Source organism: Molothrus ater, chromosome 12, assembly GCF_012460135.2.
Source record: "Molothrus ater isolate BHLD 08-10-18 breed brown headed cowbird chromosome 12, BPBGC_Mater_1.1, whole genome shotgun sequence".
Classification (NCBI taxonomy): Eukaryota; Metazoa; Chordata; class Aves; order Passeriformes; family Icteridae; genus Molothrus; species Molothrus ater.
The window spans coordinates 13,826,904-13,852,768 of record NC_050489.2 but is presented as its reverse complement, the minus strand read 5'-3'; the positions used below and the strand labels follow the sequence as shown (position 1 = coordinate 13,852,768).

Below are 25,865 nucleotides of genomic sequence, written 5' to 3'. Positions count from 1 at the left end.
TTTGTCCCACTTTTTAAAGCTCTTGAATGATCAACATTGGAGTCTGAGTGGAAAATAAGTTTCTGACAGATCAGGACTTTACTAGTTTGCTTTTAGCAGAAACTGGAGAAAACATGGAACAAAACTGATCAATTAACATGTTCAATGAATATGAGAGAAAAGCTCCTGGTAAGAGTATTATACCCATAAGGTCAGATTGCAAGGGAAGGCACAGGAACTGCAGTAGTTGCATTCATATACCTCCTACTTGCAGTTCCCAGTAGTTGTGCAGAGCTCTAATGGAAGCTAAGTCTGCCCAAAAAGGCATGTGATGTTGTTTTGCAGCATACAGGACTTTGGAGAGGAAGCAGCTATTGCATATCCTCCCAGATCTGCCTTCGGTAGGGAAGCTGCCAAAGCTTGTTTCCTCAAGTCCAACACCATTGGTTTGTTTTGTTGTCATCACAACCTGAAACTCTTCTTTTGAGATTGCAAGCAGCTCCTTTGCTATCATGTCACTAGATGCTACAGACTCGGTGACACAAAAAGAAGTTTGCTGTACTTCCAGGAAGTCAGAGCTGCACTGTATCTAGACCAGAGGCACACAGGCTGCACGTTGTGCCTTGCAGGCTCTCCAACAGCTCTGAGCAAGCTCCCATGAGCTGCTTGGCCGGAACATTTTGCCCTGCTCCATGAAGGGGTTGTGCCCCCAACTCCAGAGCACAAGAGCCAGCACATTATGTTGCAACTGGAATAAGGGCCATGTTTATATAACACTTGGAATTCATTTTTACAAGGAAGGCCAGCCACAAACTGCAGAATTAAACTTTTCTGAATCCTTTAGCATCCAAGCAGACAAAACGGAACATATTTTCCAAAAATTGGACAGGATTTATGAACCCTGACTCAGTGCATCTCACGGTGTATCAGTGCTTTACACTAGCCTGTCCTCCTCCAGCTGCTGGGCTAGTCACCAAGCTTCAGCCAAGAGGGTTTGGGAGCTTTTAATAGGACTATTCACATGTCAAGCTTCTCAGATGAGAGCAAACTAATCCCGTGGTTTCACAAACCTGCTGCCAGAAGAGCTGTCCCAGTAGCACGGTGACTAATAAATGGCCTCACTGCTGAGCAAGCCCCAAGCTCTCCAAAAGCTCAGGTTCCTAACACAAGCTTGGACTCAGCTGGAGTTGGCCTCTGGCAGCAAGAGCAGCACCGTGGCAGGGGCGGCTGCCAGAGATCCCACACGCTGCAGGTCGATAAGACACTGGCTGCAAGGCTCTGCAGTGCCTCTTCCGCAGCTGCTGCTGAAAAGGAGGGAGGGAGAGGTGCAGCTAGAGCCCAGCCCCTCCTGATGAGCTCCTCCAGATACCCACAAACAACAGCACATGGTCTCAACCCAGTGACTGATTTTAAGAGATACATTTGCCTGTTCTGGCGTATTTCCAAGAGGTTCACACACTTTATGAAACAGACTGAGCCAGCATTTGGCAAGGGAGCACTTGAATGACCACAAAAGTTTTGTTCTCTCTCCTCTCCCGCAAAACCTAGGAAATTATGGCCAGGTCACTGCTCCCAGAAAGTTGCCTCATGCAAGAACACAACTGTTTGTCAGAATGACAGTCTTTTTCAGCTGGGTAGGGTAGTGCTTGGGATTACCATGACATGTACTTACAGCCACCTCCTGTCAATTCTCAGATCAGGCCCACTGGTTTTCATGCAGCTGCCTGTACATGAGCCATAAACACAACCAGAGCTTAATCAACACACTGCTATGCCAACACCTGGACATTTCAGATGACATCTTCACAAGAAACTTTATATCCACACTAATGCAACTATCCTCTCCTGCAAGTTTGCTTTGACATAACAAGGAACCAAGCCATTAGTCTGTCAGACATCTGTCAGTCAAAGCCTCTCCTGTAAGCCCAGTTCAGACAGAGTGATCCATGGCCCCATCAGCTCAGACTTCCAACCCTTCCTTCTTGCCTGCTGTAACTGCATTGCAGAGCTCTGAATCAAGTTCAGGGCTCAAACACTTCCAGGCAAGGACTGATCTGTCTTCTCACGCACAGGCACAGAATCAGCTTCCGCAACTTGTGAGCTGAACTGATGCTTTCACAAAAATTATCTGCTGTAACCCCAACATCTTCCTCCAAAACACCTGGGGCCATCACTGCCTATATAAAAATTAAAATATCATTTGCCATCTCCAAGGCTGGAGGCAGTAAAGCAGCCGAGGGATTACACAGCAGTCTGCAGATGAGCTACATCGCCCACGTCTCCCTTCAGGAGACTGCAGTCATTACCATTTGCCTTCTTGCTGTTTGTTTGGTCTGTTTATAGCCACCTCAGACACTCCTGAAGCTGATTCTCTGAAATCTCGTTCAAGAAGAACTCAGAGACCCTTTGTTCCCTGCAGAATTTAAGACCTTTCCTGTGGCTGCACACCACCAGCAGTGACGTGCTACCTCTTCTTCTCTGTTGTCAGGCAGCAAATCTGAGCCACAGTGAGACACAGAGAAGCATCATCTTTGGCTCTTTCCTCCATCAGTAGCTCACCTCTGACTTTTCACCAGTTTGAGATGCCCTCAGCCCCAAAGAGCAGCCTGTGTTTCTAGCCCATCCCTTCCTGGGACTGAACTCACTCCACTCAGAGCTTCAAACCCCACAGCCAGGCTGTGTTCCATGAGGAGCCCCTCAACTAGGCAGCCCCTTCCTAACCTGTCCAAAAGGCAAGGTAACCCCTCCTCATCTCCTGCATCCCCAATAAGCTTTTTTCCCCCTCCAAAAGCAGACTGCTCTAAGTCACTCTGTAACCTCAGAAGCCCAGTCAGGACATCAGCCCAGCACCTAGTGCACAGGATAAGGGAGAGGCAACAAATCACTGAGAAACTAAAACAAACAGGGCAGAAAACAGTCTCATGCTGCAGGAGCTGACAGCTGAGGAAAAACAAGATGAAAGCACTGACTGGCTGCCAAGCACCAATACCTGCCAGGAAACCCAGACAGCATCATCATCTAACAAGGGGCAGGACCCAAACAAGGGCTGAAGCTGCACCAGTACTGAGAAGCTGACCTCAGCTGCTGCTTGAAGTTTAGCTAGGAGAAGCCATGAAGCAGGTCTCTGCCTGGTAAAGGAGGCCAGAACAAACAGCAGAGAGCCTCTGCTGAACCCTACAGGAAGCCAGTGACCACAGTGTTTGTTTGCCACCATGATCTAGCAGGCTATGGAAGTGCCATCATTCTTCCAATAAATGATGTTTTCCTGAAGCTTGATTTAACAGGAGAGTTGATGAAACAGCCACAGCCAGCGGTTACACCCATACAGGATGCAGGACAAAGCACCAAAATTAGCAGGACAGCGTTTTGGACACTGTTTTGTTGCTACACAAGAAGTGAGCATTCAGAGGACAGGAATGGTCTGTACTTTCCTCAGATCTCACCTTGCCTGTAGGCTCTGCCTCCTTTGGCAGGAGAAAGCCCTTGGGGCCAGGGGTCAGTTCTGCTGCACAGTGCCAACACACAGGGGTCAGCTTTTCACACAGGGCTCCAAGATGTGAGGAGAGTGACAAATCATCATTGTGTGAATGTCAGTGAAAACTCCCCAGCACACTAAAGCCTGGCTTCTACAGCCCCCGAGTTCAGACTGAACCACTCTTGGAGCTCAGGATGGATCTAAGCATGGCCACACCTTGGGACCATCAAGTGGCCTCTCCCTGCTTGGTAGCACAGTAAAGGAGCTGCACAGGAAAGGATTCACACAGGGGAATATCATGAGCTCCACCAAAAGCAGTCTTGAAGTCAGTCGGGAGCTCTGCAACACCCCCGCGCAAGAGAGGACACACTGCCCATGTGGTTATCCTGAAAGAGAAGCCTCACTCCAACCTTCCTGGGGTCTCAATTCCAGGGCCACAGTGATAAAATGGAAAAGAGACAGGTAGCACAGCTTCCCCTGCTCTTCTCTCGTGAAAGGAGATGTGCTGAACACCTCAAAGCAACGGCAGCCTGCAGGGGAGAAAAAAAGATCTTTGGGACAATGAAGACAAAAGCCCACACTGCACACAGCCTGGTGTACTCCATGGACAGATCCCACTCCTCCAAGTGCACACCACTGTTTACAAGGCATTCCAGCTCCCAGCTGTGCCAACTGCATGGACAGAGCACAGGCACCCACAGAGTGGTGGTGCTGAGATGCACAGTCTCCAGAAGGCCTCTCCCAAAAGAGGCCCACAAGCTTGAGCCAACTCCCTGCCACTCCTCAGCCTCATCACCTGCCTAGAAGGTGACACATCCTACTACTGGATTTCACCCACCAATCACCTCTACAACACTGGCAAGTCAGAAAGAAAGCAGCTCTCTACACTGTTGCTGTGGAAGCAAGAAGTAGTAGTAGCAATAGGAAGCTCATGAACACTGACCTAAGGGTAAAGACACTCCTGGGTTAAGATGCTTTTGTGCACTTCTTGGGCTCTGCACACTCTTTGCAGAAGGGGACTTTGCAGACCAACAGTAAAGCCAGTTGGTAACCAACATTCCAGTCCCAGACTGAACTCTGCTGCTTAAAAGCATCACCACTGTTTAACTACATCAACAGCTTTTCATTCTCCTGACAGAACATCAGACCCCTGACAGGCCACCACAGCTTGCAGAGCTGTAGATGACTCACCAATCTTTTGACAGTAGAAATCTGGGTGACTCCTAAGTTTGGCTGCCCCAAACAGATTCCACGCAAGCACAGATCCATGCTCACAGCACTAGAGCAGAGGAAAGCAGCTCCAGGTCCTTCACTGACACCTTGTGTCAGAAACAGGAACTGGATACAACAGCGACCACCAGGCAGGTTCCAAACGCTCCCAGCTCATGTGTGCTGCTGTATAGGGCCTCGCTGAGGAACAACCAGAGCACCAGGACTTTTGGAGCTGAAAGAAGGCATTAAACGTGTTATTGATAAAGGCTTTAAGAGAAAGCTTAAACCAAAACAGCTCTCACACACACACACTTTCAATCCATTTTTCTGCACTTCTTATGGCCAACTCAGGAGCCTGCCTGACCACAGACAACCCATTTGGCTCTCTGTTTCTGACTCAACAATGGAGAGCTTGGGTCACATTACCTTGTGATCAGATAAGCAGAGACAACAGGGGATCATGCAGAAAAGCATGATTTCCTTCCTTCCAGCAGCACTAAACTGCCAGCTTAAGTCCTGAAGCAGAAAAGTCAATCCCTTTATGCTTCCAGACTGATCTGGGCACACCAGAGGGAGCAGCATTTCAGACCTGGAAGCACAACGTCCTCCAAGCAGCCAGATACTCAATTCTCAGGGCCAGACCCAGAACAGCTTTGGTCCTTCAGGCTTTCTCTATGGCCAGGGCAAACACTTGCTCCAGGACTGGGACTAACTGCAGAGGAGACCAGTGAGAGGCAGCAGCAAAGACTAAACAGAGTAGAGAAGAATGTATCAGTAATTTATGCCCCAGTACTTATTTTGGCTGCTAATACATCAGGCACTGCCTGGATTTAGCGCAGATGAGCATCTGAGAGGGAAGGAAACATTTTAAAAGTCAGTGGAGCACAGAAAACAAATACTGAAATGGGAAAGTCAGCACTAAAAGGACAGAGGAAAGAAATTGTTTGACCAGGGACCTACGTAAGGAATAAAGAACAATGCTCCTTTGAAGAAAAATCTCTCTCCAAAAGGGTACGGCGAGCCAAGGGAAGGAGTAACAAGAAGGGCAGTGAATTTGGAAGAGCCTCTAGGTTCTGAGTGAAGCGTGACCAAGAGCACAGCAGCTGCCACCACCAGAGAGCTGCTGGGGACAGAACAGCAACAATACCATGGCAAACATACGGGAACTCCAACGTGACTCATTCCAAACGCAGCCAACACCACTCCAAGGGAGAACCAGGCAGCTTGGTTCAGAAACCGAGAAACAGAGAGAAAAGAGAAGCTCCAAGTACAGAAGGACTCCAAAGAGGAAGTCATCTGCAGGAAGGGTGAAAAAGTCACAGTTCAGGGCATGCTGAGACTTGTGACTACCAAGAGAGCAGAAGTCACTCCCACTGCTCTCTTCCAGACCCTGGGCTCCACACCAGGAATGACAGTGACTGCTGCAAGCTGCAAGCAAAGAGCTGCAAAAAAAAAAAAAAAAAAAAAAAGAAAAAGAAAAGAAAAGCAGAAAAAGAGCTTCTGTCCTAAGTAAAAATATACTGGGGATTTTTAAGGTAGAGACTGGGGCACAACACAGCACTCTGTTCCATTCTATTACTACCTGGAGCTGCTCACTGCAGGTAACCTACATCCAGGGTTCAGCAGGCCAGGGAGGGATTCATCTAAAGTGTCAATGTCAATGAACCACTCAGCAATGATTGCCTAGATAACATTGATGCTTAACTATTTTTTAGAAGAAAAAAATGAGCCAACAATTATAGTTCCACTGATCAAAACAACCAACATCTCTGGATATGTCTGTTTCTAGTTTATTTCAAGACAGGCCTGGTTTTAATCTTTGTGATCAGGTTCTGTACACCAAAGAGTGAAAACTGCTAAGCAGGTCACTGATCAGAGGAACAGTTTAGCACCAACTAATTAAGATGATGAGCTGACCACAGCACAGATGATACAACTGCAGAAGAGTTTGGGTTGGAAGGGACCTTCAAAGGCCATGCAGTCCAACTGCCTGCAATGAGCAGGGATATCTTCAGCTAGACCAGGTTGTTTAGAGTTCCATTCAACCTGGCATTGAATGTTTTCAATAATGGGGCATCCACCACCTCTCTGAAAGCCGCTGCCAGTGTTTCACCACCTTCATAGTTAAAAAAGAAATCCTCACAGTTCTGCAAGTTTGTACACATTGATCTAGAAAAAAAGATGATGGCTGGAAACCAGAATTAGCCTCAAAAGAGAACACCAAATCAGAGGCAACAGATAATTCACTGCTGAATTTACTCAGATATGCACTAGGTTTTTTCTTCCACTAGCGATCTTTCAATAACAGCAGGTACTTTCCTAGGTGACCTGATCTCCTTAAACACTAATCATGGATATCAGGGATCTTAAGTAATACTAATAACCTTATTTCAGGCCTTAAAAGGCTTCCTGCCCTTTAGGGAGTGTAGGCACAAACATGTCTCACCAGCAAGGCCTGTCAAAACCCACCAGGCTCCCAAAACCCGCAGGGTACAGCTACACGGCCACCTCAATAAAGCATTAGGAGCCCAAGTTCCCTCACGCCACTGTATCAGCGGCTGCAATTACACGGCCGGGCTGACCGGGAAACTGAGTCAGCTGAGGCGGGGTGGGGGGCCAGGACGGAACACCGACCAGTCATGGGGTAAAGAGGGAACAGCTCCTTATAAACGCCGCTATCGGCTCTCTTCCCCACTGCCAAACAACCCCTTCCCTCCCCTCGTCTCCTCACAGCCCCTCACCATCTCCCCTCAGCCCGAACATTCCCCTCAGGATGGCGGGGAGGGAGGTGGGGGGGGGCTGTCCCCACTTGCCTCAGGCCTCCACCGTTACTCACCCTCCAGGCTCTCACACTGCACCAGGTTCACGTAGTCGCCTTGCCGGAGTACCCCCGCCTTAAAGCCGCGCACCAGCCCCTCCAGGTAGCCGTTATCCACGTTGAAGTAAAGCTCCGGGAAACACGACATGGCGGCAGCGGCACAGGCAGCGCTACCGCCCGCCGCCTCACGTGACCCGCCGGGTCACGTGGCCGCGGCCCCTTCCCGGCAGCCATCGCGGGGCGGGAGCGGCCTGAGGCGATGGCGGCCGCCACGAGCCCCTGCCCGCCGTGCCCCCGCTCCGGCTGCACAGCGCCCGGCGTGAGCCTCCCCTTCCCTCCGCCTAAGCCGCCGTGAGCGATACAGGCACAAGGAGGATACGCAAGTAAAGTTCGCAGTGTCGCCTGCTGCCGAGACACCGCTTCTACTAGTCAGGAAATGCCTAGCCAGTTAAAGGGCTTTGCCAGGAGCTGCTCTGTGAAAAAATGAAATAGTTTTGTTTGATGTAAAGGTGTTGCAAAATGTGGGATATGTCAAGGTTATATTAAGGCAAGATGTTCTTTGATATAAGACCTCTGTGTACTTTGAAACCTAACCCGTAAGAAAGGAGACCTAATCAGTGGAACAGGCAGCAGCCAGCACCCCTCACTCAAGAATATCCCAGAACAAGCTTTAAGGATGCAATAAATCAAGGTAGTGATGTATGTCTACATGTACATTGTTCACCTAGTGAAATACTCAAGGTCCATGTATCCTAGAGCTGAGCTGTCTTCATTGTAACACTAAAAATCACACCTGGAGGGTCAAAAAGACCCTGACCGGGTGAAGACGCTTCCCCTGAGCATGAGTGGAAATTGCCTGGATGAAGTTGTGTGATTACTATGGAAATTACTAACCAATCTTAATAGAGGGGCTGTCCTTGGAAAGTCACTAACCCTGAACTTCTCTGTGTAAATAATAGCACAGAAAGCCTGCTGGGGTGTGCTGGATTTGTGGAACAGCACAGAGCACCCAGGCTGGGGCAGCTCTGAAATAAACAATCAGTGTCTCTCTGGAGTGTGTCATGATCGGCTCAGTGCACACCAAGGAACGAGCCAGATTTTGTGGGTAACAGCAGCATAGCCAGAACATCACCTGAGGTGCCCCTGCTGCTGAAACAGCACTAATGGATCCAGGAAAGGCACATCTGGTTTGATGTGGATGTGTGGACACTGCCCAGCTGTGCACAGCCCACCCTCATCTTGCTGCCACCCTCCGAGAGCCCGAGAGGACACGTCACACCATTCCCACTCTGCAGTGGCTTTTGCAAAGGGCTGGTTTATTGGAGCTGCAGAGCAGGAGGCACACGCAGGGGCGAGCAGCTGGCAGCCCCTGGGGCACTAGTTCTTGCCGCAGGGGAAGCTGGTGCTGATTTTCCTGCAGTAGCAAAAGGCATTGAAGAAGCGGCAGTAGCAGGTGGCACAGGGGTCACAGCAGGGGATCTGGTGGCCCAGGCAGGACTCCAGGAGACGGACACAGCGGCGGGGGGAGCGCTCCTCACGGCCCTCAGCTTGCAGCTCTGTGGATGATGCCTGCAGGAGAGAGAGGAGGAAGAGGAGGGGAAGAGCTGGTCCTGGACCACTGTGCCAGCAATAAAGAACTGTGTGGGAGAGAGCCAAGAGCGGCTGCTGAAGCTTGGCATCGCAGAGGCTTCTGTTGTGTTCAACCCCAGGCTCAATTTTCTGTTGGAAATCACTGCTGTGCACTGTGGACTCTCTACAGGCATTGGTGCCTCATCCACAGTGTCTCAAGGCCTTTGTGCACACATTTATTTTGAAGCACAGCCTGGACAGAAGGTGCTGTGCCTTCTGTACAAACAGAGGCACTGGGGGCTGAGCCAGGCCACCACAGGGCACTGCTTAGTGAACTCCTGCTCTGCAGAGGCTTCCTGGGCTACACTTGAGCTTAATTAAATGGATTACAGGAGCACAGGCTTGGACCACTCTCCTTTGAATGCTGGAGCCCCTTGCAGGTCTGAGCCGCCTCAGCTCATCCCAGCTCCTCAGGTGATGGACAGATAGTCCCATCCCAGGCAGCACTGTGCTGGCTCCAAACCCCCCAGCCTCAGAGACACAGAGGAGGCTGCTGTGGCCTGAGGCTGCCCTGCTCTTAGGGTGTCTGTAAGAAAGCTCAGGGAGCCATACCTGTGGTTCCAGCAGGCTGCCTCTCTGCACAAGGTCACCATCAGCTTCTTGGACCCCCAAGGCCATCTGCTCAAACCCCAGCCTTGGGAGAGTTCCTGTGAGATACAGAGAGACTGCACAAGGAGGCTGCTGGAGGATCAGCTCTGATTCTTCTCCCTTTGCTCATGGGTCCCCATAAAAAAAAAAAAAAGACCCCACTCCCTGTGGGCTGCCAGGCTGCTGTCACTATCCAGGGCCAGGAGAAGCTGTGCTGCTTTAAGGGGATCCCCAGCTCAGTTTTGGGGCCCTGGATTTCCCAGCAAGCAGCAGGTGGGCTCAGTGAGGAGCAGGGCTCAGGACTCACCTGCCGGCTCCGCAGACGCCTCCTTGCCCTTGCGCTGCAGGCTGGCCTGGCGGGCTCTGTCCACCCGCTCCAGCCCGCCGCTCGCCTTCTGCACGTGGCCACAGCTGAGGTCAGCAGTCCTGAGATCCAGCACAGCCTGGATCCCCTGCAGCAGCCCACAGCACAGCAGCAGCACGTTCAGCATGGTCCTGGGGGACAAACTGTGCAGAGGGGCCTGGCCAGCATCAGCCCACCTGGTGGCAGCGTGGCCTGTCCCCTCCACTGCCATCATCCCCTGCCACCCCAAGAAGTGCCGTGTCAGCCTCTGCCAGCACAGCCACCACTCCCAGCTGTTTGTTCCCTTGGACTGGAGAGCCTTTTTTTGGGCCCACAGACACCTGGGAGCAGGAGCCCCCAAAGCTCTGTCATGTGCTGTGGGGCACTCTACATGAGAGCACATTCATGATCTCCCCACAGAAAGGGGTGACCAGCAGAGAATGGACTGAGATTTGATCTTTTTTGTGTCAGTTCAGGTTCTTCTGCCCGACACACAGCAGCCGCCAGACCACTGAGGTGCACAGTGTGTGCATCTGACACAGCTCCTGCCAGGCTCTGAGCCTGGAAGTGCCACTAGAATCTGAGTGCTGGGCAGGAGATGCACCACAGCACACACAGCTGGGGGACAGGAGAAGCTGCAGGGCCAGGCTGTGGGCTTTGGGGGCCTGAAGGCTCTAAAAAGTAGGTGACCTCTTAGGGAGCAAAAGTAAAGGGGTCCAGAGGTGGTATCCACCAAATGTCAGCCAAATCCTTGGAAACCTGTGCTTGCTGCTTGGGCAGCCTTGAGGTTTCAAACCTGGCTCCAGCAGCCCAGTGCTGGCCACTCCTCATCTCCCCATCCCACAAAATCACCCAGCTCTTTACTGGGAGAGACCCCCCTGCACTGTGGGGAGCCCCACAGCCGTGGGGTCACATCCCACACGCTCCCAGGACCCCTCCCGTGGCAAGCACTGACCTCTGCCAGCAGAGAGGTGTTGCTGTCGCTGCTCCACTGAGCCCGCTGGAAGCGCTGCTACCGCTCTCTGCCTCAGTGTCCTCCTCCCCACATGTTTACTGGCATTTATATCAGCTTTTTATTAATTAAGTGCTGCGGCCACATGACTTCGCTAACCACCAGGTAGGTGGGAGCCTCTGGAAAATGGGCTTTGTCTGGATGGAGAGGCAGCCAGTGGGGTGGTGCATGGGAGGGGGGGCTCCTTCTTTGTGCCTTGCACAGCTGCAGGAAGGAACAGTCCCTGTTAGCTCCAAACTCCCAGGTTTTTTGGAAGTGATCCCCACTTCCCTTTTCAGCCCACTTCCCTTTCCAGCACTAAGCCTGAGGACATTTCCTAATTCCCAAATACAGAAATAACAGGGCTACGATCTCCTCACCAAAACCATGCTAAGCTTGACTGGTTTTCAAAGGGAATGTTGCCTATCTGTATCTCCTGGCAAGCATCCACTCATAGTGCAGAGCCTCCAGAAGTCCTCCAGCTTCTAACCACATACCATTTGCTGATTCTCCAGGCTTCCACCTGTGCTAACTGCATCTCTTACTCATGTCTTGTTTGGAAAACCTGCATCTCCCCAGAACCAGGCTCCTTTGGGGAACACTTGTGGCCTTGAGTGGCTTCAGCCCTGCAAGGAATTGGGGGAATAAGACATAACAGGAAGGGTTCAGCAGCTTCTGACATCACCTGCAGAGAAGGCTGACAGCCCAGGCTCTGCCCAGGCTGTTCCTAGACCGGGAGGACCCCCCAGGCCTCCCAACACGTCCTCGGCAGAGCACGAGCCACTGCTCCTGGCTGCAGCACCACCTCTGAGGCTCTTGGCAGGCTTCCTCTGCTCCTACACACCCCCATCCCGGCATGATCAGATTCCTGCTGCATTTGAGGGACAGGCTGAGCAGGCACAGGACCAGTGAGGAGCTCATCTGCCATGTGTCATTTTCTCCAGCTGTGTGTGGCTGCTGGAAGCACTCTGCACCCAACTGGGTCCCCCAGCGCACAACACCCAGTCAGGATCCCCTGCCACAGCACCTGGATGCTTCCTGCACCCCACATGCCTGGACAGAGTCACCTTGGGTGAGAGGCAGGTTTGGCAGCCCCTTCCATTCCCGAGGCCCAGGTGGGTGCCGTGTGTCCCATCCAGCCCCGGCTCCTCCGTTCCTCAGCCCTGGGGAGCCCGGGCCCGCAGTCCGCGCTGCGCGGACCCCGCTGGCCGCAGCCCCCGCACGGAGCCCTCGGCACAGCTCATTAGGGGCTGTTTGCAGCCGCCGGGGCCGCGGGCCAGGACTTCTGGGAAGGCATTAGCGGGAACGAGGGCGGCCGCGCTGAGAGCTTTTTAATCTGCAGGAGCAACATCTGCTTTGTGCGCATCCCGATGGCCAGTAACGAGCTAAATGAGGCGGCCGGCCGCTCGGCAGCCGCTTCCAGGAAAAGACCGGCTTAAAGCGAGGGGGAAAGGGGGGCCAGGGCTGCGCTCCCGGCTCAGTGGTTCAGGCTCCAGCGAGGGAGGGAGCGGGTGGAGCGGGTTAGTGGCACAGCAGAGATGCCCATGAGCGGGCATCCCGGGCAGGAGCCCACAACGACGGGACCCTCCTAGAGACCAGCCCGGGCTGGGGGCTCTCCCTGTCCTCCTGGAAGCATCCAGGCAAGCGGGCGGCTCGTTTAGCTCATCACCAGCCCTCGTTACCGCTAAGGCCAACCGAGTCCCCGCTACCCCAAACAGGCAGTAACGAGCCGGGCCGCGGGAGCTGCCGGAGGCAGCGGTACCCGGGGTTGCCTCTCCGGAGGTGATGAGCGTCACCCCGGTCTCAGCCCCGCCGGGCCGGGCCCTTTAAGGCGCGATCCCGAAGCCGCCCTGACGTCAGCGGGGCGGGCGCGCCCGGGCACCGCAGCCCCGGCGGTCGCAGCTCCGCGCCCCAGCGAGTGCGGCTCCGCCGGAGCGCCCCGGGTGACAGGGGTGGGTATCGGGGTGCCCGGGGCGCTAGAGGGGGGGCATGGGGGTGCCCAGGGTGCTGAGGTCTGGAGGTGAGGGCATGGGGTGGCATGGATGTTGGGGATTGGAGATGGGGATACAGGAGTGACAAGGGTGCTGGAGACCTGAGGGTTGGCGTTATGGGGGCGGCCCGGAGTGCTGGGGACTGGAGATGGAGGTGTGGGGGTGCCCAGAGGTGCTGGGTAGTGGAGGTGAGCATATTGGGGTAGCCAGGATGCCGAATATCTGGAAGTTGGTATTATTGGGGTGCCCAGGATGCTGGGGTCTGGGAGTGTGGGGTGACAGGGGTGCTGGCGATTTGGAGGTAGGGGTATGAAGTGCTCAGGCTGCGGGGAACCAGGAGAGAAGGAGTATGAGGCTGCTCAGGATGCTGGGAACCAGGAGAGAAGGGGTATGGGGCTGCTCAGGGTGATGAGGGACTGAAGGCAGGAATATTGGGGTGCCCGGGGTGCTGCAGTTCTGGACATCTGGAGGAGAGGGTATCAGGATGTCCTGGGGTGCTGGGAATTGAAAGGAAGGTGTTGGAGTGCTCAAGATGATGGGGACCCAGACATGGGGATTATGGGGTGTCCTAGGAGATGGAAGATGGAAGTATTGAGATTCTCAGAGTACTAGGAACTGGAGATGGGGATACAGATGGGGGTCTAGGTCCTGGGATGGGGACTGGGAGGTAGAGTGTCAGGGTGCTCAGGCTACTGGGGACCTGATGTCCTGGCAGCGCTGGTGTCAGTGGTGCTGAGGGACCTGGTATTCGGGAGCACCCTGTCCCTCACCCCACATTGCTCAGCATCTCCTCCATCCCACAGCACCTGCCTGATGCCTGTCCCCACCTGACGGCACCGCCATGGCCGGGGCGCAGGGCTGCGGCGAGGCCAAGATCGCGGGGCTGTACGACCTGGAGCGCACGCTGGGCAAGGGCCACTTTGCCGTGGTGAAGCTGGCCCGGCACGTCTTCACTGGGCAGCGCGTGGCCGTCAAGGTGATCGACAAGAGCAAGCTGGCGGGGGAGGCGGCAGGGCAGCTCCTGCAGGAGGTGCGCTGCATGAAGCTGGTGCAGCACCCCAACGTGGTGCGCCTCTACGAGGTCATCGACACCCACGCCAAGCTCTACCTCATCCTGGAGCTGGGTGACGGTGGGGACATGTTTGACCACATCATGCGGCACGAGGGTGGCCTGGCCGAGCCGCGGGCCAAGCACTACTTTGCCCAGATCGTCCATGCCATCTCCTATTGCCACAAGCTCCATGTGGTGCACCGTGACCTCAAGCCCGAGAACGTGGTCTTCTTCCAGGAGCAAGGGGTGGTCAAACTCACCGACTTTGGCTTCAGCAACCGCTTCCAGCCCGGCAAGATGCTCACCACCAGCTGCGGCTCCCTGGCCTACTCGGCACCAGAGATCCTGCTTGGGGATGAGTACGATGCCCCAGCTGTTGGTAAGGGCTGAGGGGGGCCCTGAGGACCTGCCTCCCTCCTGTCCCTGGCCTGGAGCATGGTCCTGCCAACTGGGTACCACCTCCCACTTGGCCCCTTACACTAGGAGCACACAGTGGGACTGCTGTCCCTGCAAGGAGCAAGCCTGTCCCTTGGGTGCTTGGCTGCCCAGCCTTGCCCTGGCACAGCAGGGTCCTCCCTGCAGAGACCATCCTGGCATCCACAGAGATCCCACAGAGTGATGGTTGCCAGAGAGGGGAAAAAGCCCAAGCAGGCTGTGAGCCTGGAGAGGCAGCCTGCCAGGAGAAGCAGTGTGAGCATTGAGCATACAGCTGCCAGCAATCTGGCGCTGGTGGTTATTTGGCGGGGCGAGGCAGGAAGGAAATCTGCTCGGGATGCTGCTGTTTGGGCGGAGGGGCTCCGAAAGTTTCCTTTGCTCCATCCCCGCCCTGAAAACCACTTCCTTCCCATGGCTCCCAGTGCTCTTCCTCCCCGGGTGCAGGGGATGTGCAGGGGTCTGGGGACACTGTCTGAGGGCACAGGGAGCTGGGCTGGGGGCTCCAAGAAGCTCTGCTGTGACAGAGGGGACGTGGGAGGGAAGCAGGATCCGAGCTGGCTGGCTGGCTGGAATTAGGGCAGGAGGATTTAGCAAAGCAAAACACGAGCCCTTAAAGGCAAAAGCCCAGCGTTGGCTCAGGGAAAGGCAGATCCTGAGTTGAGAACAGGGATAGCTTATGGAGGCGGTAGAAAAATAAGCTGGTGGCGCTGCAAAGGGAAATGAAGAGAGAAAACTGACGCAGATGAGAAATTTTCGAACACTTGACTTAAGCAGCTGAAGGTATTAACGGAGCGCCCAAGGGCGTGCTCAGCATCCTAAACCCGCACATCTGCAGGAATTTGTGTGCTGGGCAGGAGGAGCCAGTGAAGATGCTTCTGGCTCCATCCCTGTCCCTAGGACAGGGCAGCAATCCTGCTCCAGCTGGTCCCCATGCAGCTGGAGAGCCTAGATCGGTGCTATGTCCCTCTCTGATTGCTGTAGTGTCTCCTAAAGCACAGCCCAGTGCCAGGATGGTTGTGGTGGGGTTTGGGAATCAGGAAGCTGAGGAATGACATGAAACAGTGCCATGGGTGGGTGTGTGACCAGGGGGAGTGGAGAGGGGGGCAGAGCTCAGGGCTGGCCTTCCTGTCCCTGGCTGGACAAGGTGATAATACCTCAACTGCTTTGGTGAAGTCCCTTGAGACCTGTTTGGATGTGGGGATGGGAAGGTCCTTCCCTGTCTTGGTGGGAGTATGGTCCCCCTTTCCGTGGGGCAAGACCTGAGGGCTGTTACTTCCAAGGAACATCCCAGTGAGCACTGGTGGGGCAGCCCCTTCCGGGGTCCCTGGGGTGGGGAATCTCCTGGGCCATGGTGAGTGCAACCTGAACTGCTGCTGCTGCTTCTTGCAGACATCTGGAGCCTGGGAGTCATTCTCTACATGCTGGTGTGTGGCCACCCCCCCTTCCAGGAGGCCAACGACAGCGAGACCCTCACCATGATCATGGACTGCCGCTACACCATCCCCCCGCACGTCTCGGCACAGTGCGCTGAGTGAGCACCACCCCCTCACTGTACCCCCAGCCCCCAGCTTGCTGCCCCCGGGGTGGGTGCCCCAGCCCTGGCAGACACCTGGGAGCTGAGGTGGGAAGAGCAGGCAAAGCTGCTTACTCTGGGATTCACATAGTGCTGCAGGGTTGCAACGTCACTCCTTTCCCCCAGTCTCATCTCCAGGATGCTGCAGCGGGACCCGAAGCAGCGAGCGTCCCTGGAGCAGATCGAGGGCCACGCGTGGCTGCAGGGGGTGGACCCGTCCCCTGCCAGCCGCTCCCTGCTGCCCCTCACCTCCCACAAGCGCGTGTCTGAGGAGGAGCACGAGATCATCCTCCAGGCCATGGTGTGCGGGAACATCGCGGATCGGGACACCATCCAGGAGTGAGTGATGGGATGTGGGGGTGGGAGCCCCCGTGAAGGGCTCTGGGGGAACCTCCAAGCACGGCCCTTGTGTGTGCTGCAACTGCCTGGTCTCACACAGGGCGCTGGAAGCCGACCGCTACAACCACATCACGGCCACCTATTTCCTGCTGGCAGAGAGGATGCTGCGGGAGAAGCAGGAGAAGCAGGGCCACCGCCTCAGTCTCGTTTACAACCTGGCCAAGGAGGTTCAGAGCAGGTGAGGCCCCTGCTGCCCCCATCCTGTGTCACCCTCCCCACCATCCTGAGTCCCTGGTGCAGCGTCTTGGCCAGTCCCCTGTCCTTTTCCTTGTCACAGCCCTTGTGATGCCCAGCAAGTACTGACACCTCTCTCCCCTTCCTCAGGCCCAACTTATCAGACACATTTGGCTCTGCGGGCAGCACTGGCAGCCTCCTGCCCTTCACGGAGATAGGTGGCCTCGCCGGGGCGTCCCGGCTGCCCCCTGGAGGGGACATCGGCGGCCGGCAGCCCACAGGGACCCTGCTGAAGGTCCCTGCCGTTGACACCACCATCACCAAGAGCACCCCGGCCCTGCAGCAGATCTGTGAGGAGGAAGAGGAGGACGACGAGGAGGAGGAGAGGCCCAGCGCAATGGAGAGGAAGAGCAGCTCTCTGAACCAGGAGCAGATGCGAGCCTTCCTGCGCGCCCACCGCCCGCCCGGCCGCGGGGAGGTCTGGGGGCCGGGGGTGGAGCTGGGGGGCCGGGGAGGGCGCTCGGGGATGGCCTGGGCTGGGAAGGGAGTGAGTGGGGGCCGGGGTCCCCCCATGCTGCGGGGAAATGGAGGTGAGTCCCTAAGGAGGGAGGAGGACGCAGAGTCTGGGGGCTCCTCAGCAGAGTTCCCCAAGGAAAGGGGAGCCATCCTGTCACCCCAGAGCAGCTCAGCTGAAGTTCCCCAGGTACTGGGGGCAGAGACAAGTCCTGCCACCCTCCCAAGTCCTGCAGACACGTCCCCAGGGCAGGGGGAGCAGATCAGCCCGGCCCAGCAGTCGGTGGAGAGCTCAGGCCCTGAAGGGGGCGCAGAGAGTGTGATCAAGCTGGACCCGGGCAAGAGCAAGGGGGGCAGCCTGCGGGACAGGCTCCTGCAGTTCCCGCTCTGCGAGAAAGCCCTGGCCTTCAAACTGCGGCCGGGCTCCAAGGAGAGCCTCTTGTCACTGGGGCAGTTCAACTGCTGCCATGTCATTTAAGGCCCCGGGACTGGCCCTGCTGTGGGGACTGGGAGGGCGCCCACTCCCCTGCCTTTGGTCTGTGGTGGCTGTGGGGCTGGCGGGTGGCACAGTGCCCTGCTTTGTCACCCGCGGTGGCCACCCTGCCAGCACCCCCCTCTGGAGCCCGCTATGACTGACCATCCCCCGGACAGCCCTGCCCAGGGTGAAGCAGACTGGGGTCCATCCCAGCACCGGCCAGCCTGTCCCCAAACCTCTGGGACAGCTCCACGACCCTGCTGGAATGGGATGGACCACGACACTTTTTTAACTACTAGAAATAATTTTTTTAAATAGTCTATTTTAATGTAATTAAATAGAGATTGCTATATCCCCCCCAGACCCCTGAGTGCCCCAGCCCCACAGTGTGCATGGCCCGGGGCTGGGCTGTCCTGCTTGCAGCCCCCCCACCAGCCCTGGCTGGGGCCAGGCACAGCCTGGCCCGTGACCCCAGGCTGTCCCCGGGGCCCTCCCTGCAAATAAGCTTCCTATTTATTATCTCTTTGTTTTCTTGCTGGCAAGAAATGAATGACGACGGAGGCATGGGCCGGAGCTCGGCCTGAGCCGTGGCACATGCCCTGGAAGGATCGGAGCCGCTGGGAAGCAAAGTTTGTCAGGACAATAAAATAAACTCGTGGGTTGATGTGGGTGCAGTGTCATTGCAAAAACATCACTGTCCCCCCAGTCAGGGGGCCAGGGCTTCCCTGGCACCAGGGGTGGCTTTAAGGGAGCATCTCTCTGAGCTGGGGTGGGCAGGGACCCAGATTGGAGCTCAGGGCAGCCCCAGATGGGAGTAAGGACAGGGATGATGAACACCCAAAGGTAAGAGAACGCCTGGGCATGCCAGAAGGCAGGTGGAGGGTGCTGCACATCCCCTTGAGAGTCAACCACACTCAGTCCCAAGGTGCCCTCAATAAGTTTCCCCACTCTCAGTTTGGAGTCATCCCTGAGCCCCCAATTTCAAGCCCAGCCCGGGCTTCCTTCTCTCCAGCTCTGCTGTTCCTCTTCCTTTTCTATCCATCCTCCTCCCTCCTTTCATGTGTACCCATGATAACTCCTTTTTTCCTCATCATCCAACATGAGATCTCCCTGAGTACTGGGTGGTTGAACAGAGCAATGCTGTCTCAGGTGGGAGGGATGGAGCCAGCTCTGAACTGCTTGGGGAGTTGGTGATATGAAAAGAAGGAGGGGAGGTGCCCTGGGGACCCTGCAGCAGCCACAGGGCCCCAGCAGCAGGAGAGAATGCTGCTCCTGTCCACAGGCTCCCTTCCTTGATATTAAAGGATAACAGCACCGCCTGAACAGGGGCTTGAACCCTGGACCCTCAGATTAAAAGTCTGATGCTCTCCCAACTGAGCTATCCAGGCTCACACTTGGCCTCTCTGGGTGGTCTGTGGCAGCTGGGGCAAGACCCCTACTTTCCTCAGCATTGCAGGGACAATGTGGGCACCCACTCTGGTATTCCCCACTCCCACGCCGCCCCAACGAGGCTGCCAGCGCAGGCCCGATGAACGCCCGGCTTCTGGCAATCTCCCTGGGCGCTCAGCAGGCACAGGACGCGCTCTGCGAAGGCGCCGCTGCCGCAGGGATGCGCAGCACGACACGAGCGGATGCTGCGGCAGCGGCTCTGCAGCCTCCGCCGCTCCCGGAGGGAGCCAGGAGGGCCCCGCCGCGGCCACGAGCACCAGCGCTGGCCGGGGCCGAGCAGGGCTCCGGCCTCTGCTCTGCTCTGCGCTGGCTGCAGCAGCCTCGGCTCCAACCCCAGTCCTGGCCGCGCTTCCGCAGGAGCCGCCTTCAATCACAAGGGAGGGGAGGCTGCGCCCTTGGGTCACCGAGACACAGAGCCCGTGCGGGCACCTACAGCTGCCACCCCACATATTCTACTGCCCTTCCTCCCCATCCTTCAGGAGGGGACCCTTTTTCTCCATAGGGAACCCACCTTGCCAGTCCAGCCTTGCCCAGCTCGGAAGGGATTGAAGATGAAAGCAGAACCCAATTGCAGACGGGGTGGGGGAGCCCCAGGGACAGCCTGCAGAGAGCCCCGTGGGGCCTCTTCAAACACCTCGTGCGCACTAATTGGCTTCATTCGAGCAGCCAGAGATGGATCAGCCCCCTTCTGCTGGGGACAGCACTAAGGAACCGAGGAACGGCGGCCTCGGGACGGCCCCGCAGGGGAGATCAGAGCCCGTACGTACGGCGGGAGTCTGTGTGGTGTCGACTGAACAAAAGCACAAGCTTAATTACCCTGATTAATCAGAGCCCGCTGCTTTTACCCCATGTCTGGAGCTGTGACCGCAGCGGTGCGCGGCCCCTCGGCAGCTACGGAGGTGCAGCCCCCCGAGGTGCACCGGGCTGGACACACCGGCAGAGAGACACGTGGTGGCCCCTGGATCCCGCAGAGAGGCACCACACGGAGCTCAGAGCCTTCAGGGAGGCGCTCGGAGGCCGGACCCCACAGAGACGGACTGCGAGCCCACCGGACAGGGGGCTCCCGGGCGCGTTCTCGCCGCTGCTCTCCCGGCCCTTTCTGTCCCTTTTTGGCCACCGTTAGCCCGGCCCATGGGGGTGGAGCTCCCGCCACACGAAGGGCCCGACCGCGACCACGTGGTGCGGGACCACGTGTTGGCAGCGTCATGGCGTCTGCGCCCAAGAGGTTCAAGGTACGGGGGAGGCCGGGGGCTCCCGGGGACACACCGGCACTGAGGGGATCCGCGATCAGCCTCATGGCTCCTTCCCCTTCACCCCATGTTTCATCCACAGGCGGCGGTCGAGAGCGGCGCGCAGGAGAACAGTAGTGCCGACCCCCTCTCCGCGTTTTTGGCGTGGTGCGGGCGGGCCGGGGTGGAGCTGAACCCCAAGGTGAGGCACCGCGGGCCGGCCCGGGCATGCCCTAGGTCCGCCCCGGTCTCTTCGCTCTGCCCCTCATGGCTCCCTCCGGCCCCAGGTGCGCCTGAGCAGGGAGGGCGCGGTGGCGGGGTACGGGATGCTGGCCGCCGAGGAGCTGGAGGCGGGAGAGGTGCTGTTCACCATCCCTCGCACGGCGCTGCTGTCCCAGCACACCACCTCCATCCACGCACTCCTGCAGGAAGGTGAGTGCAAGCTTCTTCTGTCACTCGAGTCTGCTGTACCTTTTAAAGGAGTAAATGCGTCTGTGGTAAAGCCTCGGGAACGTTTCTGATTTGTGCAGGATGCTAGAGGGTTGTTTGATACCAGGTAGGAAAGGGGAGGGCTGGGCATCCCCTCGCTTCCCTGAGAGCTGTGCTGGACAGGGAGAAAAGTCCATCAGTGCAACATCTCCAGCTTCTAGCTGACAGGCACCCGTACTGTGCTGCTTTCCTTGAAGCACTGGTAAGACAAGAACAGTTCCTTGGTTCCTGCAGGCACGCAGAGCCTCAGGCTGAGGAGGGCAAGGCTGTGAGGCCTGGCAGAGTTCATCGGTAACTCCAGAGAAGCCATTTCTGGTCCTGCTTCAGCTCAGGACAAAGCCAAGACAAACCAGAATAAAAGCTCAACCCCTGTCTCCAGGCTGAAGACAGGCATGGAGGTTTGTCATATAAGGTTTTGGTTCTGAAATGCAGAACAATTAAGGTTTTCTCCATCCTGTCTGGTTCTGTAGCCCAGGAGTCCCTGCAGAGCCAGTCTGGTTGGGTCCCTCTCCTGCTGGCCTTGCTCCACGAGTACACAGCCAGCAGCTCCCACTGGCAGCCGTATTTCTCCCTCTGGCAGGACTTCCGGAGCCTGGACCACCCCATGTTCTGGTAAGGTGAAAGCAGCGGGGCTTGGGGAGGCTCAGGCTTACAGCTGAAAGCAGGCACAGGCCAGGGGCTGCTGAGTTCTGTCATGGGAAGGGATGTGGTCCTGCTGGGTGCCCCCAAACCACTGTTCCAGCCCTTTGCTGGCACTGGCAGGAGCCTGAGGGGCCCTCCTGGAGTTACGTTACAGGCAGAGCTAGAGAACAACGACCTGGAGAGCTGAGATTTTTAAGGAGGAAGGAGTTTGTAGACCCTTGGCCCTAGCACAGATGGAGAAGAACCCATTTTTCTTGTAACAGGCCTCAAGAAGAGCGAACAAGGCTCCTGCAGGGCACAGGCATCCCAGAAGCTGTGGACAAGGATCTAGTTAACATCCAGCTGGAGTACAACTCCATCATCTTGCCTTTCATGGAGACCCACCCTGACATCTTTGACCCCAAACTGCACACTCTGGAGTTGTATAAGGAGCTGGTGGCATTTGTCATGGCTTACAGGTGAGAAGTAAAGGTTTTGCTCCAGCAAGGAGCACAGATAAAGAAGCAGGAGTACAGGCTGTGTTAGAGGTTACAGCTGCACAAGAATCTGAGTGTAAGGTGAAGCTTGTCCTGTGCGGCCATGTGTACCACTGGCTTGTCTTAGCTTTCAGGAACCTTTGGAGGAGGAGGAAGAAGATGAGAAGGGGCCCAATCCTCCCATGATGGTGCCTGTAGCAGATATTTTGAATCATGTGGCCAACCACAATGCCAACCTGGAATACTCTCCTGTGAGTGCAGAGCTGCTGTGCCAGGCATTGTCACAGCTTGGTTCTGTTTTACTAAGACTTTTGGGAATGGGCACAGCAAGGTGGGGTCTCAGCCCAGGGTAGCAAGTCTGGCCTGGATCTCATTAAAACAAAGCCCTGCTGCATTTTTGGTTAGGAGGAGCTCAGGGAGACCTGAGCTCTCTGAAAGCCCCTGTTGGGTAGTCAGATCAGCACGGCTCAGCTGCTCTCCTCTCCCTGCTTGCAGCACTGTCTGAGGATGGTTACAACACAGCCAGTGAAGAAAGGACAGGAGATCTTCAACACCTATGGGCAGATGGCCAACTGGCAGCTGCTGCACATGTACGGCTTTGCAGAGCCCTACCCCGGCAACAGCCACGACACTGCCGACATCCAGATGGTGACACTGCGCAGGGCAGCGCTGCAGCGTGAGTGCCACCCCAGCCCCTGGGAGGGTGTGGGGCAGGCATCTCTGTTCAACAGGGAGGACATGAAAATAAGCCTCTTCCACAGCATTTCAGTGGCTGGGGCCAGGCCATGGTTTTCTGCCTCCTTTTTCCCTTTCTCCATTCACCCTCCCCCTCCACTGCCATCCCGGCTGTGTTCACAGCTCTGCTGTCTTTGAAACAGGAGCCAAAAGCGAAGCGCAGCAGCAGCTGGTCTCAGAGCAGTGGGACTTCTTGTGCCAGCTGGAGATGGTGGGGGAGGAAGGTGCCTTTGTGCTTGGCTGGGATGAGGTGCTGACAGAGGAAGAGCTGTCCATGACCCTCAAGGTAAGAATGGCCAGAAGAGCTGCAAAAGGGAGCACAGAGTGCAGCCTGTTTTAGTCTCTTAATCTTTAGTGCAGCTGAGGAATAACTCACCATGTGGCGCTTCTGTTCTACTGATGTACTCACACTGCCAGTGACTTATCCCTTTGCCTGGGTCACTACAGGTGCTCTGCATGTCAGAAGAAGAATTCAAGGAGTATAAGGAGCAAGATGGCTGGGAAGATGACAGTGATGAAGAGGAAAACTCTACCCTTTCAAATGAGGCCCTCTCCAGACTTAAAACCCCTTGCAAGAAGCTCCTTTATGACAGTGTGCTGCTCACCCTGGAGTCCTATGGGGCAGACCTGAAAGCAGAGCAGGACTTGCTAAATAACAAGGAGGCTTATGAGAAACTGAGTCGAAGGGAGCAGCAGGCTCTGCATGTGCGCTATGGACAGAAGAGGATCTTGCACCAGCTGCTAGAGCTGGTACAATAGAAACCCCAGTGCCCCTGCCAGGCCCTGGCTGGGCTGATCCTGAGGGAAAGGTCAGCCTCTGGCCATCTCTTCTCTAGCAGAGAGCACAGATGGCAAGATTGACTGCAGGTCCACTTGTCCCTCATACAGCACATGGATTTTTAGCTACCTCTACATAAAGAAGTAACTTCACAGCACAAAGGTGGTTTTGAGTGGCCTTATTGTACCATGAGAGCTCTGGAGCACAAATACCACCTTTTTCCAGAGGCCTTAAGAAATCAGCCATGCTAATGGCTGTTTTAGGAAGGCAGACATACACTGCCAGAACAGCAGAGGATTCCCTCATTCAGCATCAGAAGTTTATGGCAAGAGTTTCTCCTTGTCCAGATTAAGAGGGCAGAAATCCAGCTGGTAGCTCTTACCTTGGAGAGGTTCAGAGTATCTGGCAGGTGGACCTGCTGACAACACTAACCTCTTCACCTGTACATATTTTATGTTGAACATGTTCAAGAGTACAAGCCCATCTAGCTGGTCTTCATGTAGTCTCAGTATAACAAGTATTTCCTTTTATTTCCTTTTAGAAATAAAAGTTACTTCTGTGTGGGCTTGAGACTACTCTGGAGGAGTACTGTCACAGTTCCACAGCTGCTGCAGGCTGAGCATTTGATATACACCCTCTGCTTGATGCAGTTCTACCCTGAACTCACTTTGGTTTTGCATGACAAAACACTGATGGTTGACAGGCCAAGCTCTATTTAATAAAAATGAGTTTTCTTACCCAGCCCATGCTCTCTACTTCAACAGGGTGTGAAGCCCCATCTAAGAGCAGGGGGATTGTTGCTGCTGCTGCAGTTAAAAGTATTGCAGACAAGCAAAACCCACACTGCGCTCATGACAAAGCTCAGCTCCAGCCCTGCCTGCAGTGCTTAGGCACAGGCTGGTTTCACAGCACTGAGGGGAGCTTGTTCTGGTTTCCCTGATGGGACAATAGTGAATTTGAGCAGGATCTCACACAGCTGCCACTATCCTTCAGAGAGACATTGTTAAAACTGGTATTTTGGTATCCTGTGTCTCCAAAGTAATCATATTGGAAAACACTCATGTCAGAGGAGTATTACGTTCTGTATCTTGGTTAAAGTTTGGGGTTTGGGTTAAAACTTATTTTTTAGATATGCACAAATTTGGTGATGACCAAAGCATATAAAAGGTTTGAACACTATAACAAGACTTTGTTATACCTGCTGTTAGTAATTGTTTGCCTGCATGGGCATTGGAAGTTCCACCTCATTGGAGGGCATTTTGAGAACTTCACTTTTAAGAATGTATTTTTGGACTATGGGAAAAGCTTGGAGGGAATTAGCTTACTAAGAAGAAGCTGATTATGTGGTGGCCTTTTTATCTATTAGAGAATTGGGGAAAATGGCCTCAGAATGGATCCTGCAATTAGTGTTACTTTGTTGCCAGGAAGGAAAAAGGGGCAAAGTACCAGATGTTGATCTGTTCTTTGCAATGCAGAATAATGATAAGGCTTGGAAGGAATGTGGATTGATGACAGCAGACTCTCGTGTTTTAGCACTAGAGAAATAAAAAAAGGAAGTGTAATGAAGAGAATAGAGAAAGGAAAGAAAAGGGGAAAAGAGATCAGAGAAGGGATAGTAAATTTGGCTGATTGCTGTGATAGTTGGAAGGGCAGGAGGTAATGTAAGGGAATCAGATTTCAACTGCTAAATTCCCATCTAGTAGGAAAAATTCAACATAGTTACTTGTAAGGAGAATGGGCACTGGAAACAAATGTCCCCAGAACCCAGGGCACAGGTAATCCTCAAAGATGGGAGGCCCCACAAGAAGGAAGACTGCTTACACTCAGCTGGGATTTAGACTGAGAGGCAGCTGAGTGGTCCACAGAATCCCCAACAGAACTCCTGGTCACAGTAAATTTGGGGAATGAAAAGCTAGAATATCTAATAGAGGAGCAAGCGAGATGTAAATAAGCCTTCAGTAAACAAAGGAACATCCATAGCTGAAGCCATAGGAAAAAAAAGGAAATAAAGCCATTCTTCCAGCCACTTAAATTTGGAATTGGAAAGAGTTTTATAAAATTTCTGTACATATCCAAATGCCCAATGCCATTATTAGGAAGATAATTCAGTAAATTAAATGCAAAAAGAACCTTTGAAAAAGGACAGATCCAAGTACATAAACCAGAAGAAAAAGCCCCGGGGGCATAAATGTTTATGTTACAGGATCAAAAAGACCCAGAGAGGAAGAGATACCCACAAAATAGAAGATAAGGTGACTCCTCTCATGTAGGTGACTGGCACTCCTGCAAGATCACAAGAAGCAAAACTGGAAACAATCCAATTAAAACCAGGCACAAGATGGGTAAAATGAAAACAACACCCTGGTAAATTGGAAGCTAGAAAAGGGCTAGACCAAACATTGAAAGATTTATTAGCTTTGG

General features: G+C 54.8%; 4 protein-coding genes and 1 non-coding gene across 6 annotated transcripts in view; 2 read left to right on the top strand and 3 right to left on the bottom strand.

Annotated features, from left to right (window-relative positions):
• Window positions 1-7,676, bottom strand: part of ATP6V0D1 (ATPase H+ transporting V0 subunit d1) — a 34,012-nt gene extending 26,336 nt beyond the window's left edge. Inside the window, exon 1 of the mRNA XM_036390343.2 lies at window positions 7,503-7,676. Within this exon, the coding sequence (XP_036246236.1) occupies window positions 7,503-7,632 (130 nt within the window). The 5' untranslated portion in view covers window positions 7,633-7,676. The remainder of the gene's footprint in view (window positions 1-7,502) is intronic.
• A 1,103-nt stretch (window positions 7,677-8,779) lies between these two features.
• Window positions 8,780-10,195, bottom strand: AGRP (agouti related neuropeptide). Its single transcript, XM_036390400.1, has 3 exons — window positions 10,009-10,195; window positions 9,666-9,760; window positions 8,780-9,053 (listed from the first exon to the last, which is right to left on the bottom strand). The coding sequence occupies exons 1-3, from the start codon at window positions 10,190-10,192 to the stop codon at window positions 8,862-8,864; spliced, it is 471 nt and encodes a 156-aa protein (XP_036246293.1). The 5' UTR covers window positions 10,193-10,195; the 3' UTR covers window positions 8,780-8,861.
• Window positions 10,196-12,886: 2,691 nt separating this feature from the next.
• Window positions 12,887-18,310, top strand: LOC118691201 (SNF-related serine/threonine-protein kinase-like). 2 transcript variants are annotated; one of them, XM_036390313.2, is made up of 6 exons: window positions 12,887-12,987; window positions 13,830-14,456; window positions 15,902-16,043; window positions 16,212-16,424; window positions 16,525-16,662; window positions 16,809-18,310. In XM_036390313.2, the coding sequence occupies exons 2-6, from the start codon at window positions 13,868-13,870 to the stop codon at window positions 17,647-17,649; spliced, it is 1,923 nt and encodes a 640-aa protein (XP_036246206.1). In that variant the 5' UTR covers window positions 12,887-12,987; window positions 13,830-13,867; the 3' UTR covers window positions 17,650-18,310. The 2 variants fall into 2 exon arrangements, with proteins under 2 accessions (XP_036246206.1, XP_054372125.1); XM_054516150.1 differs by lacking the exon at window positions 12,887-12,987 and adding an exon at window positions 13,300-13,310.
• Window positions 18,311-18,961: 651 nt separating this feature from the next.
• TRNAK-UUU (transfer RNA lysine (anticodon UUU)) lies at window positions 18,962-19,034 on the bottom strand. The gene has a single exon. It is a non-coding gene; the product is annotated as a tRNA-Lys (tRNA).
• Window positions 19,035-20,270: 1,236 nt separating this feature from the next.
• Window positions 20,271-24,185, top strand: SETD6 (SET domain containing 6, protein lysine methyltransferase). The gene is made up of 9 exons (XM_036390314.1): window positions 20,271-20,327; window positions 20,428-20,526; window positions 20,612-20,756; window positions 21,284-21,425; window positions 21,719-21,913; window positions 22,059-22,182; window positions 22,427-22,607; window positions 22,810-22,952; window positions 23,114-24,185. Exons 1-9 carry the CDS (start codon window positions 20,301-20,303, stop codon window positions 23,423-23,425), a joined length of 1,368 nt encoding a protein of 455 aa, XP_036246207.1. The 5' UTR covers window positions 20,271-20,300; the 3' UTR covers window positions 23,426-24,185.
• The last annotated feature ends 1,680 nt before the right edge of the window (window positions 24,186-25,865 follow it).

Coding starts and splice junctions, on each gene's coding strand:
- SETD6 (XM_036390314.1), top strand. CDS start 20,301: ATGGCGTCTGCGCCCAAGAGGTTCAAG. Junction 22,608..22,809: donor GCGCAGGGCAGCGCTGCAGC/GTGAGTGCCACC, acceptor TCTTTGAAACAG/GAGCCAAAAGCGAAGCGCAG. Junction 22,953..23,113: donor AGCTGTCCATGACCCTCAAG/GTAAGAATGGCC, acceptor GGGTCACTACAG/GTGCTCTGCATGTCAGAAGA.
- AGRP (XM_036390400.1), bottom strand. CDS start 10,192: ATGCTGAACGTGCTGCTGCTGTGCTGTGGGCTGCTGCAGGGGATCCAG. Junction 9,761..10,008: donor GGCGTCTGCGGAGCCGGCAG/GTGAGTCCTGAG, acceptor TGTATCTCACAG/GAACTCTCCCAAGGCTGGGG. Junction 9,054..9,665: donor GCAGCCTGCTGGAACCACAG/GTATGGCTCCCT, acceptor TCTCTCCTGCAG/GCATCATCCACAGAGCTGCA.
- LOC118691201 (XM_036390313.2), top strand. CDS start 13,868: ATGGCCGGGGCGCAGGGCTGCGGCGAGGCCAAGATCGCGGGGCTGTAC. Junction 14,457..15,901: donor GTACGATGCCCCAGCTGTTG/GTAAGGGCTGAG, acceptor TGCTTCTTGCAG/ACATCTGGAGCCTGGGAGTC. Junction 16,044..16,211: donor GTCTCGGCACAGTGCGCTGA/GTGAGCACCACC, acceptor CCTTTCCCCCAG/TCTCATCTCCAGGATGCTGC.